A 20,557-nucleotide genomic window follows, 5' to 3' on the forward strand; every position below is an offset into this window, starting at 1 on the left:
CTCCCCATCACCTCAGCAGACCTCAGGCAGCAGTCAGGTGAGCACAGGCACAGGCCAGGTGTCTGACCATTAAAGACCAGCAAACTCACTTCTGATCTGACAGGAAGCCAGTGATGAGCAGATAGTCGTGAGGCGGTTTCTTCTCTTGGAGCGAGTTAAAAGTGTGACAGCAGAGGTTTGGATCAGCTGCAGTCTGTGGATGTTTCACCTGCCGATGCCAGAATTAAGTGGGCTGCAGTAGTCGAGTGTGGAGAGTAAAAACATGCTCACACATGCAAACATTAAATGACTGCAATGATAGAAGATGAATAAGAAATAACTGACTCACTGTAACCTTAACAAAAACCGAGTCTGACCCATAAAACGACTGGTTAACTTGGTGAAAACCAGCTCTTTGTTACCCACTGGGATCAGTCCCCGCACTGTAATGGTGTCAACACATTTTTGTTCCCACAATTCAAGAACCACGCACACACACACACACACACACACACACACACACACACACACATGTTCCCTCCCTGTCAATAAAAAGATAGACGGCAGCAGGCTGCTGGAAATAACAAGTGGAAACTCAGAGTCAAAGCAGCAAAGTTAAAGTGAAACAGACAGTAAAACAGCCTTTAAATGAGCCTGAGGGTCAGTCAGTGAACACAACACCCTGTCCAACATATGTCCTGTCCTGTCCAGACAGACAGACAGACAGATGAACACAAAGGTGAGATCTGACCTGAATTCTCATGCCAAGCCACACATTCATTTACTTTTCTTAAGGGAAAGTGAAACAATCAGTGATCAGTCTCTTTGTGTCCTCCAGACGTTTCTGCACGCCTGTTATCTGAAGTTTGAAATTAGATGTCACGTGTTTTGTCTGTTGTTAATCACATTCCCTTTATTCATCTTCGAAGAAAAAGCCCAAACCAATAGGGAGAAATGTATCTATCATAGGTTACAAAGATTGGAAACCCAGCTTAGCTATCAGCTTAGCTTCTCCACACGCTAACAACAGCGTTAGCTTCTCCAGCAGGCTAACATCAGCGTTACCTGCTCCACAGACAAGCAACAGTGTTAGCTTCTTCAAAAGACTAACATCAGTGTTATTTTCTCCACAGGCTAATATCAATGTTATGCTGCATTCAGTTTGTACTTGTGAGTCTTAACTCCAGACTCAGAGTGACATCATATCTGTTTAAAACTGTGTTGGATGCAAAACAGTTTGTGTGCAATGCTATCCAGCCATTGTTGTCATAGCAACATCAGCAGGTTACAAGCAGTCATCAGTTGATAAATAACACATTATGTGGTATTCCACACCTTTCGAGACCACAGTTGTGTGCCTATAGGCAGCACTGAGACAGTATTGTGTATACAACTTACTAAATTGAACACAAAAAGACAAAAGCCCTAAAAACATGGAAAACCACACTCTGGGCAGCCATCTTGTTTTGTGAACTCGGTGTCCTCTGAGGACAATCGAGTTGGAATTCCAACTTCGAGTGACATTGGATTTGTCACTTCCTGCTTGGGAAGTCGGAGGGTGCAGTTAAAACACAACTTACTAGTACTAATCAAACGCAGGATTAACTTCTCCACAGGCAGAAAACAGTGTTAGCTTCCTCACAGGCTAACATGGTACCATGTTTCATGTTCAGTATGTTTATGGTTCAAACTTCAACAGATGAATCAGAAATAAGAAAGTGTTATCGTCATCGCACAAACTGTGCAACAAACTGACTGCTGACTGGACAGATTTCGGTGACTTTTTTTTGAAGAAGTAAGAATTAGAAATGAGATTCAGACAAACTCGGACACAAAGACATCACAGCCAAGAGCATAAACTACTCTGAGATCATTTCAACCACAAAACAAATAATAAAAAATACTGCCGCGGTGAGCGTCTGAACAGAGACGTTTAATTTCCTGACACTCTACAAGCTCTACGTAATATTGGAAAAATAACACTTGGAAACGTGTGCATTCATCACAGAAACAAAAACCATCTGTCATCTCTTTTCTTTTGTGGCCCACAATCACTCATTTAAAATCAAATCTTGCAGCCTGGAGCTGTGTGTGTTACTTCTGTCTTAACTCTGTAAACATGTGAATGTTACATCCCTTTGGTTACGACAGTAAACGTTCAGTCATTAATAGCCGAGGTAGGAACAGTTACATCTTATAAAAGATATCTGATGGGTTTCAAACTGGCTTAAAGGAAGCGACTCTGCAGCGCCACCAGCTGTTCTCATGTTACCTAATCGGTTGTTCTGTGGGTTTATATTATGAAAAATGCTTCAGTGTTTCAGTGCTGAAAATGACAGGCGTTGCCTTTAATACAGCAGCTCACATCTGTTGTATTTCCATGTGTTGGTACGCTGTTTGGAATAAGGACTGTTTCTGGCGTCGGCTGGTGGTCAGAGTGTTGATGAAGCAGGTCTGTGTGCTGTTAAACAGGGAAGGACGACTGCTCTGCTGCGCTCCTGGCTGGGTACAGTCAGAGATACTGGCCGTCTTCAGCTGTAAAATGAAGAGTTGGTGTTGACCCAGTGTTGGGTTTGGTGCCGGTGGAGCTGGCTAACTGTTCCCAGATGGTCTGGTGTCCCGGTCTGAGGAGACATCAGGACAGACTGACGACATTAAAGGGCTTTTCCCTGCACATACTGATCGTTTACTTCACATGCTTAACTCTCTCATAGTAGCAGCACTGACCCCTTTGTTTCTGAAAATATTTAACTATCATCATACTTCCTGATTTATGATTTGTTCACCTTACAGGCTCTAAAATTTCTCTTTGTGCACGTTTGAGTGAGACACCAAGTGGCTGACCGGAGAGTTTATTTTGTTCTACTGATCGATCTACTGTTAATTGGTTCAAAAGATTCTGCAAAACATACCAAACACGGCATACCAAAATAAAGCAAAGAAAAAGAATCCACTTTTTTTCCGTTTTTATATAAAAATTGTAAGCTTCAACCTCCTTCAAATAATATCATGACATCCAGTGTTCAGCCAGTCTTCATCTGGTCTCAGCACACAGTTAGCATTAGGAGCCAAACCCAGGGGGTTCATAGGAGAGGAAGGCATCAGAAACAAATTCTGGTCCACAAATCAGTATGTTAGGTTGTTCTCGAATCTCTCTGGGACTCAAAGAGCCATTTAAAATGAAACCATCTGAAAAGTTCCAGCAGGACGGGGAGTCCCTATCATTCAAGCCCCTTGCAGTCACATACTGACTGAGCGGGTCTACAATCTAGCCAGTAGGCCCTGGGACTCCCGACCAGTTAGTCAGAACTGAAGAAGTCTTCGGGACCTGATGAGTTATGAGATCCTGTCGTCGAGTCTCTGCTGTGTTTAATGAGAATCTGATAACAGCAACTAAATGAGCTGAGGGGTGAAGCCTCGTTTGTAAGCACTCCAACACATTCCTGTTCCTGTGAAAGCACTCATTAATGAAGCTTCAGTCTCAGCTTTACATGCCAAAGAAGACGCCTGACAGCAGACGTGACTCTACTGCCACCTAGTGGAGGGGAGAGCGGCTGATATGTCAGAGATGGCTGAAATATGTGGAATATAATGATGTCTTCCTGGCACATATTTAATGCAATAATATATTCAATAGGTTTAAAAACAAAGGTTTATCTTATCTCATCTTAAATGTGAGTCCTTCAAACTTTCTCCAAAGTACATCATGTTCAGAGTAATGAGATCCAATGAGAATAACTCTGTCCTGGATGATTAGGTCGGATTCATCAGGGAAGGTCACAGTGGCAATAAAGTGACTCCAAGCATCAGGACGTTATAGAGGTTTTATTCATAAAGCTTTGTATTGAATTTAAATAAGCATAAATCACAGGGAGCAGCACTCCATCTCAAACAGAGAAACACCAAGGACACAAGGCAGCACAGCTTCATCACCAACTGCTGGATAACAATGGAGAGATATCGTTCCTCTTCTTAAATCCCTAAAGCAAACAACTGGGGGGTTTATTTATAATGAAGTACTTCATCAATTAGAGCATCCTTGACAGGAATGTCTTCTACGCTCTGTGAGGCCACTCGGGCACAGTGGTGCTTCAAAGGGCCAGTTTGTAGGATCTATTGGCGATCACCCAAAGCTAAGAACTGTGGTGTTGCACTTACATTAGAGGCCTCTGGCGAAGTCCGCCATGAGGCACAGCCATGTTTCTACAGCAGCCCAGACTGAACAAACCAAACGCTGGCTCTAGAGAGAAACTTTCAGGTTGTTAGGAGGGTGCAGTTAAGCAGTTGGTTGCAATCTGCAATCTCACCACTAGATGCCACTAAATCCTACACACTGGACCTTCAAACTAAAATCTGAAAGGCGTTTGGTTCATCATGTCACATGGATTAAAATCTGTGTGGTTTTGAGTCATACAAGCCAAGTTTGTGGTCATTTTTTACTAAAGCGGTTATCTGAGGATAGTTTTTCAAACTGAATGCAGCCGGGCTGTCAGTTTGCGTTTCAGGTTTCTCTGTCCGTCCTGTTGGTGTCGGTGCTGCTGCAGCTCGTCGGCTGCTCGCTGCCCTCCACAGCAGCAAACTTCACCCTCCTGTGGGACCTCTGCAGACACAAACAACACTGGTCAGACATCAGCAAGGAGCGCGCTGTGTAGATGGATTCACTGAATTTTGCTGAGTTCATTTGGCATGTAATTTGGGTTATGTGTGCTCTGTGTTGAGTGTTTTCTAACATTTCACCCATAATGTGTCTCTACAAAGACACAAAGAAGAAAAAATGAGAATTTTTATGTATAATGTTGGTGTCTTTTTGTGCATTTTACCGGCAACTTAAAAGTTACAAGTTGTGAGGAAATCATAACATTGTCATGTATTTCCCTGTTTGGACTCACCTGTTTCTCTGCCGGCGCTCGAGGATATCGAGAAATATTGTCCAGCCGACGCTCCACCCCCTGCCAGTCGTCCAGCAACATCTGGCGGCGGTACTCTGACTGGCGAGACGTGATTCGCTGGTAGATGGCCTGATTCTGACGGCTGATCAGGAAAAGTTCTGCCCTCCTGTTGCCAGCATTCAGGCTGAGGGGACAGGAAAGTGAATGAAAGACTGATGGAGGCGTATTAATACAAGCAAAATTTATGAGAAATGCTCTGACGGCAAACCACATAGTTGGCCTCCTTTAAAGTCACTCACAAAGCTCCACTAATCAGTACTTTTATTTCATGCAGCTTATAATGACCAAAACGTAAGAGTTTGGAGCCGAGTGACAAAACCACCAGCCCATGGGGGCAGCCGTGGTGTAGAGGTTGGAGAAGCGACTTGTGATCGGAGGGTCACAGGTTCGATTCCCCCACCCACAGCTTGATGTTGCTCCTGTGTGTGTTTCACTGCATGCAATTTGCTGGGTGTTGCGTGTGTGTGTTCGACTAAGGATGGGTCAAATGCAGAAGATGAATTCAGTGTGTGTGTATACTGCCAATAAAGCTGATCCTTCTTCTCCATTTCCCGTGTGGTTCAGGTGTTTTGTTCACTCTAAGCCTGGCTGTACATGCATAAACACGACTCGCTGTGTATTTTTACACTTCAAGTCATTTTTTGTGCAGTGATTGTGTTTGATGATGGTCGGGCCGTGAGGTCAACCATAAGCAGACTGATTCGGCCCTCAAGAGTTTACTTTTAAATACTAATTGTCACCCAAGTCCATCCATCTATTTTCTTCCTCTGATCCAGGGTCAGGTCACAGTGGCCGCAGGGTAATCCAGCTCCTCCTCCTCCTCGGGGATCTTTCGGCTCAGTTCACTAGTGATCACCACAAGAGTCCAGTGCAACATCGTCATCACTGCTGACGCCAAAGTAACGTGTTTCACTAATTCACGGGTCATTTTATGGCCGTCGCTGTTTTGTTCCTGGTTATTTTCTCAGTGTAGTGAATTTGTGGCAGCTTCCAGATTTTACCGCCCAGTGTGGGAGCAGATAAATATCAGAGACTGTCAAAACCATCACACAGCCAGATCAATAATTCAACAGCCAGCGTAACAGAGCGCGACTCTTCTAATCAATTATTCAGAGGTCCAACAAGGTGCACTGGCATCATCACAGCAGTGTGAAAGGCTTCACTGGGAGAGACACTGATGTCCTAACATTGAGTCAAGAAAAACTCCACGAAGGTCACCATGACAGCCAGCAAACAGTTTTGGACTTCCTGTCACAGAACAAACCTCCAGTCGATAAGGTCTTATTCCTTACAGCCTGGCTGCCTGTGCTGTGTGATATGTGTCGGGTCCTCACCTCCTCAGCTGGTGCTGGTTCCGATGGTCCACCAGGCCTTTAGAGCAAACAATGTCGGCCAGTCTGGAGGCCAGGAGGCGGTTGTCTCTGTCAATGACTGACAGCCGCTCGTCCTGCAGCTGAATCGTAGAGACCAAGAGTTAAAACAGAGACTTGAAGACATTTCAGACTTCATAAAAATTCATCTGAACCCTCTTCCTGTCAGTCAAACATGACATCTCCAACTCTTGGCCGGTTTTAATGAGAACTGGTTGAAAGGCAAAATTCTCAACTTTGAAAGGCTTCAACATCCACATCATTAAGGCTGAATGACATTTAACTCACACTGATTAGCTTAATGAAGGCACCATAGCCTGAAGGCTGTTTTCCCACTCATATGTCATTTCTGAAACGCAGCATTGGTTCACTTCTAATGAAAACTGAAGGGAAGATGTAAGTGATGTTGGCCATGATGTTCTGAGGAAACCATCAGCCAGAGTGTGTGTGTGTGTGTGTGTGTGTGTGTCCACTGACCTGTAGTTTTTTGAGTTTGAGCTGGATGTGAGCTGGTGTTCTGATGCCCTTGTTGTCTACTACTGGCAAGGCAGAGCTCACCTGGACAGGTAAACACAGGTAAGTGAAATGTGGCCTAATCAGATAAAATTAATGCTCAGCTTTTCAGTTATCTTCAGCTCCTAAGTTTGAGACACTCACACTTGATCACCCAAAAGGAAAAGTACGTTCAGATTAAAGCTAAATTTTAATTTGGATTATTAATGCCCTGAACTGTTTGTGTACATGTTCATGCTCATATCCTTTTCACTCTGAATGAGACAGTAACAGCAGTGTGACGGTGAGAGACGAGCAGCTGGACCCTGTCCTCGTCCTCCTACCTTTCTGCGGTGGCTTTCGTAGTCGTTCTGGTCCCATTTGTGCTGCAGGTAGCGGCTGGTGACGGGCTTTAACGGCTGGTACGACCTGTGCATGCTGCACCTCCGGCAGTAACTTCACATTCACTCGTTCACAACGCCTAACAGAGCAGGAGGCACGTGTGTGTGTGTGTGTGATTGTGTGTGTAAGTGCATGACTGGGGGGTTGTCACCATGGAGACGTACCCCTCTTTATCTCATTACAGCCAGATAAGGTTTCTATTAAATATTACTGAGCTGAGGACCCACACACACGCACGTATACTCACACACACCTGAGATTAATTTATTTGTATATGGCAATAAATTACAGCATTAAACATCACATTCAACATTATTCATTCTTATAATTTTAATTTTGATATCTGGATAAAATAATATTATGATATTGTGGCTTAAAAAAGTTTAATTAAATATTTAAACTAACCCAGTTTTCACAATGCTGGACACTGACTGGCTGACAGCAACAGTTTGTGCTAAGTGAAGTTCTGACTGGACTCAAAGATTTTACTTCTTATAATCAAAGGTATTTAACACATAATCTGTAACTGATTTAGAGAAACATTTTCACATTTTCAGCTATCATTTGTTTGTTGTTGTTTGTTGTAGATTTACACTTGGTACAAAGTATCACTTTAAACTGAACTATTTTCTTTCTATATATTTATTTATCAGCATCATTTGCTGACACGTTTGTTTCTCTTTGAATTATTCATATTAAATTGTGTTGAGAGTGCACAGAGAAATTTAAATTCACATGGCAGAAATCGGGCGGCACGGTGGTGCAGTGGTTAGCGCTGTTGCCTCATAGCAAGAGGGTTCCAGGTTCTCCCTGTGCCTGCGTGGGTTTTCTCCAGGTTCTCCGGCTTCCTCCCACAATACCAAAAATGTGCACATTAGGTTAATTAGCTGCTCTACATTGTCCCGAGGTGTGAGTGTGTGGTTGCTTGTCTTTGTGTGTTGGTCCTGCGATTGACTGGCGACCAGTCCAGGGTGAACCCCGCCTCTCGCCCGTAGTCAGCTGGGATAGGCTCCAGCTCCCCCGCGACCCTGACGGATAAGCGGTATAGAAAATGGATGGATGGCAGAAATCCATGGATGACTTTAGTAATGTGGAGGTTCACTTCAGCCTCTTGTGGCCAAAATGAGTATTACAACAGAAAACGCAAAATGTTTTTACTCTGCTTTCAGAGGTAGAAGAACACTTGAAAAAATAAAATAAAAATGCTCATCACAATGTTTTTCCCATTGCCAGTCAGAGCCTCCATTTGCATGTCCTCATATTGTTCCTCACACTGTTCCACACTGAGCTGGAAGGGCCACCATGCAGCTGGTTTGCTGACATACATAAAAATGGTGGACTTGTCTCTACTTCCTTCCACTGCCAAAATATCCCAGATGCAAGCACTGCCATCTTGTTCTGGTGACATCATTTGCAGCCAGAGTGCAGTAGTCACTGGGAGTATGTCGAGCATGTATGTGTAGAGTATGTGTAGACTCTGACTCATCCAGGAAGAGCTTATTGTAGTGAGTCCCGACCAGTTAATCAGAACTGAAGAAGTCTTTTGGATGAGAAGTGAAACGTCTTTGCTTTAAACTGAAGTCCAGTTTCCCCAGCTTAAGCCCTTCTATGCTAGTGAGGGAGGGAGGTGGAGCTATCAAGGTCCCAGTCATACACCCATCTGAGCCAGTCAAGAGTCATGATGTTTCAGCCCCTTTTTACAGCACCAAATAACTAATTAAAACCAAACTGATCAGAAACATGGACACTTGAACAAACATCAACCTGACAAGAACCACCTAAAATGACAAACAAAAAATTTATTTGAAGTGTACTCTGAGTTTTTAGTTTGGCGAATGTCCCATCTGCTAACATGGAGGGGGAGGGGCTAATGAGTTGTACTGCAGGCAGCCACTAGATGGCGATCAAAAGGTTTTGGTTTCACTTTTGGGGAGCTCGCATGTCATCCATCTTCATTTTTCTCAGCTTTTCTGATAGAGAGGAGATACAGAAAGTATCAGAAAATGTAAATTCTCCAAAAGATTATACTTCAGTGCTTAAGTGCTGTACTTGAGTAGTTGAAGGGGCCACTAAGCTGAAGACACTTCTGACTCTTGACTCTTGTAGAGCTTCTTAGTCTGAATATGATGCACTCCATAAACATTTCCTCCTTTATTTTGATGACGGCCAATCACAGCAGGCCTCTGTCACATTGTTTGTTTCAGAATGCAATAAGTACGATAGATTAAACATGGCCAGAGCTGAATGTCAAAGATCTGCAGAGAGAATGTGTACGAGGGGATTCCTCATGAAGAGGCAGAAATAATGACGACGGACAAGCTCACAGACAAACAACTCACTCCTTTCATGAAGCCGTCATCTCCAGTTAAAGTTGAGGAGAAAGTGTGTGGTGAGCCGGGCCACTCGCTCTGAAGACGGTTGTGTTTCTTGGCAGGTGTAGCTGGTATGGAACCCAAACCTCACTCATCTATTACACCGTTAGTTGCAGCTTCCTTGACGCCTCCTCAGTCCAGTCTCATATCCAAGAGAGGACAGATATTAGTAAAGCAGTAAAATATGTGGAAGAAGGTCCTTGAAGGTGCCAGCGGGCTGTCATGGCGGGGAGCAAACTGTGGTCCTTTACGTTCATGTTGAGTGCTGCAGATGAATTTGAAACTCACAAATTGGTGTATAAGAACTGACCAGAATGCAGGTGTCTTAGCAAAACCAGAGATATTATCCATTTTTATTCCCCACATTCTTATTGGAACCTACAATACCCACAATGCACCTCTTCCTCTGACAGCTGAGCAGAGTAGCAGCTAACGAGCCTGCAGCTCCAGAGTTCTGGACAGCTTACTTTGTTTGCCTTCTAGATTTATTTTGTTATTTATTTAATTTGGAAGAATTGTAGTGGCCAATAAATCACCAAATATAAACTTAACAAGTGAGATCAGTCATTTTGATAACAGTTTGCTGACACTATCATAGTTTATTCACTGAGTGGGAAGTGTTGCAGATTCTGGGTCTGTCTATTTCTGAACAGTTTTTCAGTCTAATAATAAAAAATGTTTCTGCGATGCTCATCTTAAGTGCTGTGACCTTGGACTTCTGTTGCACTTGTTTAATTGTTTGACATGTGGTCCAGGAACTGGAAGCCTCTCTGAATGGAGGCAGGTTAGAAATGACAAGAATATAAAATCCTCTCATTTTTCATTCTGTAGATTCTCCTTTGAATACAGATGAAACCCGACGCCAGAGGCAGATTTCAATGAATGGTTAAATACGCTGCATTCAGGACACCATGTTCTTTGGTGTGCGTGCGTGTGTGTGTGTGTGTGTGTGTGTGTGTGTGCGGGATTAATTGGGCATGTTTTGCTGCTGAGTGGGTGTGTGTTCTCTCCTCTTGCTGTGATGATCGCTGTGGGGAATCCATTTATTTTGAAGTGTGCTTACTTTGCTGTGCAGTGGGGAGACAGGACGGGTGAGGGACATTCTGGGGGAGTGCAGGAGAGCGAGACGACCATGACTGGAGTTTCACTTGAAGACAGTTTCTTTTTCTTTTGTGTCTCGGTCATCTTTCCAGGAGAGGAGCTCTTGATCTGAGAGACATCAGAGTCATTGATAAAGTGTCTCAGATCTTATCTGATCGTGACACCGTTGTCTAAATTACCATGCAAACATAATCTTGATTGACTCACACTCTAATTTCAGGGGACAAGTGATTCATTTCTCAATCACTTCTTCATACACACCTAAATACACAAACACAACCTTGTAATTTGCACAGCATGTGGCTAAAAAAAGTCCCTTGCAGCCCAGAAATCATCATCACAAAAGAGAAACTGCTGATAAGAAAACTCAGACGGCAAATGAACTATTCCTCTTTGTATCTTGAATGAATCTTTGCCCCATGAAGACTTTCATTTTTGTAAAAAAAATTCTTGAGAAAAGCAGTTTTAATGTGGTTGATGTAACCTCGTGGGACCATCAGGCAGGACGAGGAAAAGAGACATTAGACACAGTTCCACTGCGGGAACCTTCAGAGGAGCTCAGTGTGTTTCCACTGCCTGAACAAGGTCTAAATTAAGTTCCAGGGATGTGACTTTTACCCTGTCACCACCTGATCTGAGCACAGGTGTACAAAAGAACTGGACACTAGACTCAAACACGGCGCTTATTCAGTGTTTGTCCCACAATTTTTGCTCATGTCATTATCCACCTTCTGTTCATTTGCACTGTTTACCTCACTCACTTGCACTATACTCCACCCTGCACTACCTCACTTTTGGACTACCTCCAGAAACATAACATAAACTCATAACAGACAGATTCGTGACCTTGTCTGCAGGTCGAAGTGTCCCGTCTTATGCTGCCTTATGAGGCTTTCTGGGTCACAGGGGAGTTTTTCGGTGCAGTACTGTGGGTGGCCACTGGGGGAAACTGGAAGCAGTCCCATCCAGATCGAGAGAACACAAGCGTGGATCTGAGTAGCTCATGCGCGAGTGTGTCCGCCATCTTGGACAGCTAGAAATGTCAACAGCACTTGGCCAAACCACATACAAAACTGCAGTAATGTGTAACGTTTAGTCATGATTACATTTGATAGTGATTGTTGCGTGTGTGGTTTGCTGTCGTAACAAAGCATGTTTTCACTTCGGTTCAGTTCAAAGGGACGTTGTTGACATGCAAGTACCCAGCTTTCCAAAATGGGAGACACACTCAGATGGCGTAGCTGCTCGGATCGAGTGTGACTTAAAAGTTCTGGCTGAAGGAATCTTTTAGTCCTTCAAAAAGTAGCCCTGAGGACTAAAAGATCCAGGGTGGAAATGCAGCTCTTGATGCACAACACCAAACTCAACTCTGAAGAGAAAAAACTTTTTAGAAGTATTTGCTGGGTTAGAAACGTGCTGGAATGAAAGGGCGCCAACCTGAAGTTCAGTATCCAGTTCTTACAGTGCATCCATGACTGACACCTACTGAGTGGTTCAGGGGTCCCCTGGGTTTGAGTCTGCAGTCAGACTGGGGAGTACGGTCTAAAAGTCAGTGAAAACCTTAACTTTAAAACTAATCAATAAAGTTCATCTGATCTTATCTTAGACCATGTCAGTTAAAGACCCTTTCCAATGTGTGAACCGTGCTGCCCACATCGAACCACTCATTTTCACAACATCCATACAAATGAAGGTTGTCTGACAATGAAATGTGAAATGGCACATTATCCTTTAATACACTCTATAATGTGGCCACTGCAAAGCTGCGGCATGAATCCGGTCCGTGTGAGTGACTTCCGTCCACTGAATCCAGGTCCAGTCAATCCAGAGAACCAAGTCCAGGTCCAGTGACTCCATTGATCCAGTGTTCCGGGATTTGGTTGCATTGTACCTAACAGCCATTTAGCCCCACGGTGCTGTTCGTCTGTCTGTTGCTGTCTGTGTGTCTGTTAACAGGGATAACGTTGAACTGGAAACTCTGGGAATATCACATCCAGTCATGGAATACCTGGGATTAGGTTTATTTTCATCCAGGTCCGAGAACTGACTCCAAAATGTCGGTGTTTCCCGCTGTTTTCCAGTTTTCTCCGGGATGTGACCGTGTGATGGCTGCGGTCCAGTGAACTGGGAGCACGTTGACTGGTCTGCCTGTTTAATCCACCAGTTTGGGAGCTTGTCTTAACTGTTTTACTGGGATTATCGGTACCTATGGAGTGTACATGAACGTTGGTCGGATAGGGATTCCAAACGGGGTAAGTGGACACGTTGAAGTTGGCTCCCTTGGTGAGATTTGGATCCACTTTTTTTGAAACGCGGGATAGCCAACTAGCTATCCCGGGGGTTAGCTCAGCAGGCTAGCTGCTGTCTTTGTCTGGAGAGACCGGGGAGCTAAGAGGCATGCGTCCATCATCGGACACGTCCCCGTCTGACCCGCTTGTTTCCCCTTTATGTCTAAATTCGGAACCACTACTTGTGCACTCATTTTAAGCCGTTAACAAATGTATCTCACTGTTTATGTAACGGTTATCCTCTCTTCTTTATAGCTACGTTCCAACGTCTGTTTGATATCTGTTTAACCACCCGTCGAAATCAATACTGGAATGTTTAACGTTTGTCAAGCCAAGTTATTATTTTAGAAACTTCCCATCAGCAATTTAACTTATTCCGAATACTTCCAGTGTCTGATATTCCTGGATTTGTTCTGTAAACGCGAATGGATTCTGGATAAGGGACGAAACAACATAAGCGGGCGAGGAAACTGTAATCGCGTGTCCGATAATGGAAATATAATTTTGACAGAGAGGCTGAAAGCGCCGCATCGGTAATTGTCCATCACAAGACAAATTGTAAGGTAGGTCAGCAGTTATATAAACAGTCTGCGCAGCGATGCACGTTTGCGTTCAGACATGACTTGGCGTCGTAATCTCGTCTTTAAATGGTGATGGGGCTCTTGTGAAATGGTTGGTTTATTTCTAAGTTACACGGAGAACAGTGAAATGTCAGAAGAAGAGCTAAACGGCAGTTTGTCCGATATTGGATCTCGTTAGCCTTGTAGCGGGCCACAGTGGGCCTCGGGTTAACTGCTTAAGCTGTGACAATTATCTTCATGTTATTCGATGCTGGATTCTTAAGTGAATGTTATCGCATGTGTTTGAAGCTAACAGTATCCGGCTAAAGCTATTGTAAAGCGTTATTGCTGTGCATGTTAGCTTAGCTTTGCGCTAAAGGGCAATGAGATCTAGGGCCAACGAGCCAGACGCCGCTAGCTATCCCTCCGAGTAAATCAGCTAACGGCAGCTAGTTCAGCTAGCTCCGCTGGACTGCTGTGTTTGGAACAATTTTGAGTTTCTTTACGTATCCAGTTAGCTGTTGTAATCTAACATATTATCATGATTTTAAAGCATTGCTTTTGTTTATTGCCCCCACGACCACAGACAACAATCCAAAGATTGGTAACGGAGTAAGGCGTGCTAACTGCATGATATAAATATCTTCTGAAAAGGGTTACCAGGGTCATCTTTAGCTGCAGCTCGTTGCACAATTGATACTGAAGTAAAACATGCTACTGCTATTGTGACCCGTGGGCTTGTAAATAACTTTCTCAGTATGACTGCATAACGTAAATGAGTAATTAGAGACGCGTAACATTAATTATTGGGCTAAACTACTGGGAAGGAAAAGTTATCATAGTTTAAAAACCTTGACGTTTTTCTCACAAAGTTGTGTGATAATGATTTAACCTAAAGTGAGCTCAGTTTTAACCACCTCTAGTGCTGCATTGTTGTATGTCCACGAACAGGACACTAAATTGTAAAGCAATCTAAGGCATGATTGTTAACAAAAGAACCCAACAGGTAATACATGTTTGTCTTTCTAGTAAATCTATTGACACATACAGGATATTGGTTGATGCTGTGGGATGGTTAGTCAGACTGTTGTTTGATTTACTCTGTTGAATCATTATGCCTCAAGCTTCTTGTCCATTATGGGGCTCACTAAATGGTTTATTGCTGTCTTCTTTTGTGTTGTGCAGCAGTGAATGTGTAGCCCTGAGAGTCGCATTAGTTCTTCATAATGATGAACTTGAACACCGTGGTGCACTACAGCACAATGCAGCTGGTCTCTTTTCATTGATATGTACTCCCTGTCGGTGACAGTTGTGGGAATGCGTGAAGAAGCAGAGTAAACGAGAGGAAACGCGGTGAGCAGGACTTGGAGCATAACAGCAGTACTGGTTGCACACGATGACAGGAAATGGACTATTATAAAGCTGTTTTTCCTGCACCAAGTCCTGAAAAATGTAAACAAAAGTGGTGAACCACAAAGAGGAGAAAGGCTTGCCTGTGGTTTTTCATGTGACTGTTTTAAACCAATCACAGAGGATGTTCAAGTGGAGGTTTTTGCACAAAAACCAACTGTCAGCCAGCAAATATACCCCTGCAGCACAGTCTGATAGTCAAAGCCTGCTGAAAATGTTTCGGCCTTTGTAATTTATCTAATTTTCAGTGTTGTCCAGCTACAACAGACTCTATTAGTTCTGTGCGGGTGATCTATTTGAAGCCGTGTCAGAATGACCAGAGGAAGTGAGGATGTGCGCCTGACCTCTCCCTGTGTGCTGATTATGTTACGGCTGTGAAAGGTCATATCCGAAGACCTGGGACAGTAAAGATGCTGTTCCCTGATTCCCAAATTTTGGATATGATCACGTGTTCTTTATACAGATATCACATCGTGCTAGCTGTCCCTCGGTGTGTGTTATGGTTTAGCACTCAGAAACACTTTTGTTGGCATAATGTCACTGGGCTGTGGATTTTTATGTGTATGTCCATACATCACAGTACTAGGGTTACGGTTCAATATGTTGCAATACTTTAAGTCCTTTAAGACTTCTAGTCCTGTGTTGTTTGAGTTCACAGTGGTGACATGCGCTTACTCCATCCTTCCTCAGTTGATGTTGGAGTTGAAGAGTCAAATGGGTGGAGATTACAACGCTACCATCTTGCCATTGGCGGTTTAAACTCAACGCAAAATGAACCACCGGCACAAATCTGTGTGTGTGAACTGTTACTGAACAATCAGTAAGTGTTCTTACAGGTATAGTGTGTTGTCGTACTGTCATTATCATTGCACTGTGTGAGTACACCTTTATTACAGACTAAGGGAACAAGTTCCTCATAAGCAGTTTAATATCAGCGAGGTGTACATTAATAGCTGTGGACACACATAAATTTAGACTATTATTATCTGCAGCTCAGTGCAGACTTCTGTAATGTTATGTGACGGTCGGGTTGACAGCAGGATTGCTGAGTCGGTCTGCCCTGCAGGGGGACACCATCAGGAATCTGAAATGAGCCGATGTGTGTGCTCCTCCTGGGAGGCTGGTCAGACAGGAAGAGAGCACCGCTGAGCACTGCGAGGAGCTGAGTTACGTGACCTGCCGTCAGCCCAACCAGCCTGTCCAGCGCTCAGCCCGAAGCTCCCGTCCTGACGGCTGCAGTGACTCAGTGGATTTACCTGAGCTGGTTAACGGATGCACAAAGTAGCAGCAGACTGATGGGGATGTCCAGTCAGGGGAGATTAGGGTGGTCCTTGGTCAGTCTGTCAGGCCATATAGATAACCATCAAAATACCCAGAAGAACTTGCTTTACGGAACATTACTGCATTACCCTGAATTGTAATGAATCGTATAACGTTTTGTTTTAGAAATCAAGCAGTGATTTGACTGCTTTGTACTGGTAACAAATAATCTGGACGAACACCTTCCAACACCTGGCTTTTATTTCCAGTGTGAAAGGGTACAGACAGCATTCCAGAGTCGAATCACTCTGTAGTAGTCACGGTCACTTATGTTACCAACTCCGATCAGCACTTTGAAATACTTTCATATTCATGCTAAGTTTTTTTTTTTTTTAACCCTGATTCTGTCCAGAGGCACTTAGTGTTTGTATCTACCATCCAATCAGACACTTGTACTTACCTGATCATTAATTGAATAGGATTCTGACCTTACTCACTGCGCTGAACCCAGATCAGTTGTTAAATGTTCTGATTTTCACATAGACATGCAGTGAAATGCTGCATTGTTTAGGAATGAGAGCAGAGCTGCCACAGTAGCAGGTGGACACTTGAACAGTAAGCAAAAGGGCCAGCATTTGATCAGGTTTATTTTAGTTGATATCAGTCCATATGCCGGGATCAGGCCTGATCGGTGTCAGGCTCTTCAGGGTGCCTAAGCTCTGCTCTCAGAACACAAGCATAACATAAAAAAACAACTCATGCCACGTTTGAATGTGCTTCTTCTCATTAAACAGGAGTTGGCGGCAGTTAAACAGGAAGTGGCTCGTTTCTGTTGTGTGTGGTTTATGTCCACCACCTGGAGACACTTTGATAATTTACGAGAGCAGAAGACAAAGGCCTGCATCGTGCAGATCTCGGAGTGTGAACCGGATTTTTGGTTGGTGCTTCACCTGACTGAACCCTGCGTCAGAGCGAGAGAGACCGAGATAAAAGAGAGGAGGGGAGGATGATGGCCGTCAGTTCGCGCTCCACATTCTCACTGCTGGTTGATGACTTTTCCAGATGCTGCAGGGTTCTCAAAAATGAATGATAAACGTATGACTGACAGCATGAAATTCAAGAATACAATGTGCAAGAGTGGTGGCGAGATGATGTTACACTGTGAAAACCTTTGATTAGTCAATCAACGGAAAATTCTTTTTAAAATTGTTACTGGAGTCGTTTCTCAAGCAGAATTATTTGCTGTTTCCAGCTTTTTATGCGCGAGAATCTGGCTGGACAGACAAGCGATTGGAACTTGTAAAATGTTAGCCAAAGTGATGAATTGAGAAAAGTAAGACTATTCAACAATGAAAGTAATTGTCTTTGGCAGCATCAGTTTTCATTTAAACTTTGTGTTTTAAGGGTTGAACTCGGTTCCATGACTTGTTTTCGGTTTTCTGATGCACAATAAAATTAAAATATTAGCAAAACTGATGCTTTTGTTTTCTATTTGTTTCAGTTGTTTTGGTTCCATTTAGCCTCAAAAATGTTTTTTGCAGTCTGAAATGTAAGTTTAAGAAACCCACTGACACCCACTTGACAGGATAGCTGAGCCATGTGCCCGATGTGTTGAAGGTCGAGGACAGAAACAAAAGCGGCAGGTTGGGAGTGTTAGCGTGTCTCGTCTTCTCAAGATTTTTCGAGAAAGTCTTATTTTCCGCATGAGCTTGCAGATTTTAGCTTGTGGAGTTCCAGATTTCATGGCAGGTTTTCTATTGTGGCGATTTGAGCAGTATGCTGTTAAAGCTCTGCAGTGTACTGACACTGAGCTACACACCTGCTGGGTAATCAATAAGCTGTAATGTCAAACAGACAGAGAGGGAAAGTCTGATGGATGCAGGCCGAACATGGCTGCTGATACATGTCCTTCATGTCCTGGATTTGAGGGAAACAAACTAGTTGCCTCTGCAGTTTGGTTTAGCGTTTGCCTTAAAACTGCTACTGTTTGAATGTCATTTCACTTCAGACACCTTTTTGTTGATTTTTGTTTCGTGATTGACAGGAAACATTTTGAAAAATACTGCAAATATGCTGCTGAGTAATGCAAGTCTTGGCATCAGTGTGACAACCCGATTAGTGGATTGGGTTGCGGGAGTGAATTAATTAGTTGCTGAGTTCAGTTTTGACCAAATTATCTTGACACTGCTGACCTTTGAGGAAACGGAAAGTCAGATGGTCCAAAATGGAGGAAGCTCTCATGTCAGCTGCGTGTCCCCATCCAGTTTTATATACCTGCAGTGTTGGAGCATAAACGGCTTCACAACAGAGACGGGGTTTGCAGGAAGACTGATACGTTCTTTGCTTACGTGCTAACATAGAATCAGTGAAGAATGTTTATCAGTTACTTTTCATAATCCACATGAACCCCTCTTCAGCCCTCAGGTGTCTGCGTGGGGGGGCCCTGCGCTCGGTGAGACTTGGGGAGCACAGCAGAGGAAGTAGCACATCCACGTTAATGTTTTGTTTTTGGCCTTTCTTTCACCTGCCCAGTCAGGCAAGTTGCCCATAGACAGTTTTAACTTGGCCCTGTACAAATAGTTTTAGGCTTAATTTAACTGTCATGTTTAATCATTCTACAGAGATGAGACAAAAGCGAGATGACTCACTCTTTAAGGACTTCCATCAACAGCTTAGGGAAAAACATTGTGTTCAACTGTGCAATTTTTTCTTATTTTTTTTTTTTTTTACGAGTTGTGAGTTGCTCGCCCACGTTGTCATTTTACGTGCCCCAGGCAAGTGGCCAATCCTTGTTTTTAAGCCCTGATACAAAACAGTTTAGTTTAGGGTTAGGGCCATCAAACAGTCAAACAGACGGGGAAAAGCTGCAGCAGTATAGCCCGGTCAGTTGCTCTTTTAAATCTCAGCTAGTTAACATTACTGCTACGTAACAGTAATGTTTAGGGGTAAACTGGGTTTAGGTTGTAGCTCACACGTCATGTCAGCACCACAGCAGCTGAAAACTTGAGCTGCAGTGCTGTTTGTTCCATAATGGGCCATGTTACCATGTTTAACTTTGTTCACCCATCAGTAGCCTCAAACCTCAGGGCCACGACTGGTCTTTGGTCAAATCTTTTACTGCGTGTTATTTCAGTAGTTATAACTGACGTCCATGGTGTAAATAAAACTGATAATTCTTGATGAGTTCTTGCTATAATTCCGTCGCTGCTAATACCTTGATTAAAAAGGCAAAGCTGTTGCATATCGGTTTTTAAACCTTACTGGTGTGTGTTCACAGGATCCAAGGGCGTGACACTGCTGAAACTCACTTGATACGCAGGTAACCACCATAATATTTAAATGAGTTGTTTGGACCCTGCAGCTGTTTGTCTGAGCAGGTCAGCAGTAGATCCAGACAGAGAAGACACAAGAACAGTTTCTGTTTCTGTCCCAGGCCTTTCATATCAGACATCTCATTGTGTTGCTGGGGGAGTTTGTGGGTTGTTGTTTTAATGTCTGGCCAGGATTCTGATTTCAAGGCATCAGTGTTGCTTCTGTGCTTCCATGATGGAGTGTTAGTATGAAGAGTTTAAAGACATAATAAGTAACTGCATTTATTGTAAAGACCTGAACAGCAGTGGTGTGTATCAGGCATCTCTGTGGGCACACCTAAAGGAAGAAAGGAACAAGTTTCTTGTCAAAAGTGCAGTTTTTTCCACTTCATGTTAACATTTTGTTTCAAGTCTGAGTTCACATTTCAAGTCCTTGTGTGCTTTCTGCTAAATGTTAAATGTTCTTCTCATTCTTCTCACATGTTAGTCTTTGTGTGCTGAAACAGGATGCGAGTGTTTCCACTGCTGTCACTGACAGCTGCATGACAAAGGTCACAGGTGAATGTTTGCTTTTTTTCTTGATCAAACCGTATCCACAAAATGGAGGATGTCCCCTTTTAAGTAGAGAGCGAGAGTCTTGATTCAGAGCTTCGGTTGTAGTGGTTTGACTTTCACTTCCTTCAGCCTCCTGGTCTCATTAGATGTGCACTGGTGGGGAGCAGAGCAGAGAGTGCAGAAGGCCTCCGCTGTCTCCCAGCTGGCTGTGATTTACAGTCTGCAGGACGGTCAGTCTGGCTGTGGTGTTCAGTCTTCAGTGCTGACAGCTGCAGGCTGATGCAGGACTTTGCTGCTTTTTGCCTGAAAGCTGCAGCCCTGCGAGTACAATTTCAAACAGGCTCCAGTGCAGCTGCTGTTTTCAGTGAGCTACTTTGTATACTGGGGTGTGGCGGTATTTCATCTAAATGACAGCGATTGACGTCATCATGAGATTTAAATGAGCGCCACAAATTTAATCATGGTTTTACAGATACAGTGATCCTGCAGTTAAGCTGCTGTTGCTGCA

The 20,557-nt window shown here is 43.6% G+C and overlaps 2 protein-coding genes across 4 annotated transcripts in view; one reads left to right on the plus strand and one right to left on the minus strand.

Moving 5' to 3' along the window:
• Positions 1–3,547: 3,547 nt before the first annotated feature.
• si:ch211-284k5.2 (uncharacterized protein CFAP97D2) lies at positions 3,548–7,315 on the minus strand. Its single transcript, XM_046394501.1, has 5 exons — positions 7,135–7,315; positions 6,776–6,856; positions 6,263–6,381; positions 4,869–5,052; positions 3,548–4,579 (listed from the first exon to the last, which is right to left on the minus strand). Exons 1-5 carry the CDS (start codon positions 7,225–7,227, stop codon positions 4,481–4,483), a joined length of 576 nt encoding a protein of 191 aa, XP_046250457.1. The 5' UTR covers positions 7,228–7,315; the 3' UTR covers positions 3,548–4,480.
• A 5,209-nt stretch (positions 7,316–12,524) lies between these two features.
• znf609a (zinc finger protein 609a) overlaps positions 12,525–20,557 on the plus strand; it is a 33,543-nt gene continuing 25,510 nt past the window's right edge. For 2 of the 3 annotated variants that reach the window (XM_046393644.1, XM_046393642.1), the window contains exon 1: positions 12,525–12,917. The gene's annotated coding sequence lies outside the window, so the exon portion shown is untranslated. The other variant, XM_046393643.1, reaches the window with a different exon arrangement.

The sequence above is a fragment of the Scatophagus argus genome, chromosome 7 (assembly GCF_020382885.2).
Source record: "Scatophagus argus isolate fScaArg1 chromosome 7, fScaArg1.pri, whole genome shotgun sequence".
NCBI classification, from domain to species: domain Eukaryota; kingdom Metazoa; phylum Chordata; class Actinopteri; family Scatophagidae; genus Scatophagus; species Scatophagus argus.

Coding starts and splice junctions, on each gene's coding strand:
- si:ch211-284k5.2 (XM_046394501.1), bottom strand. CDS start 7,227: ATGCACAGGTCGTACCAGCCGTTAAAGCCCGTCACCAGCCGCTACCTG. Junction 6,382..6,775: donor TCAAACTCAAAAAACTACAG/GTCAGTGGACAC, acceptor TCTACGATTCAG/CTGCAGGACGAGCGGCTGTC. Junction 4,580..4,868: donor GAGCGCCGGCAGAGAAACAG/GTGAGTCCAAAC, acceptor TTGTGTCTGCAG/AGGTCCCACAGGAGGGTGAA.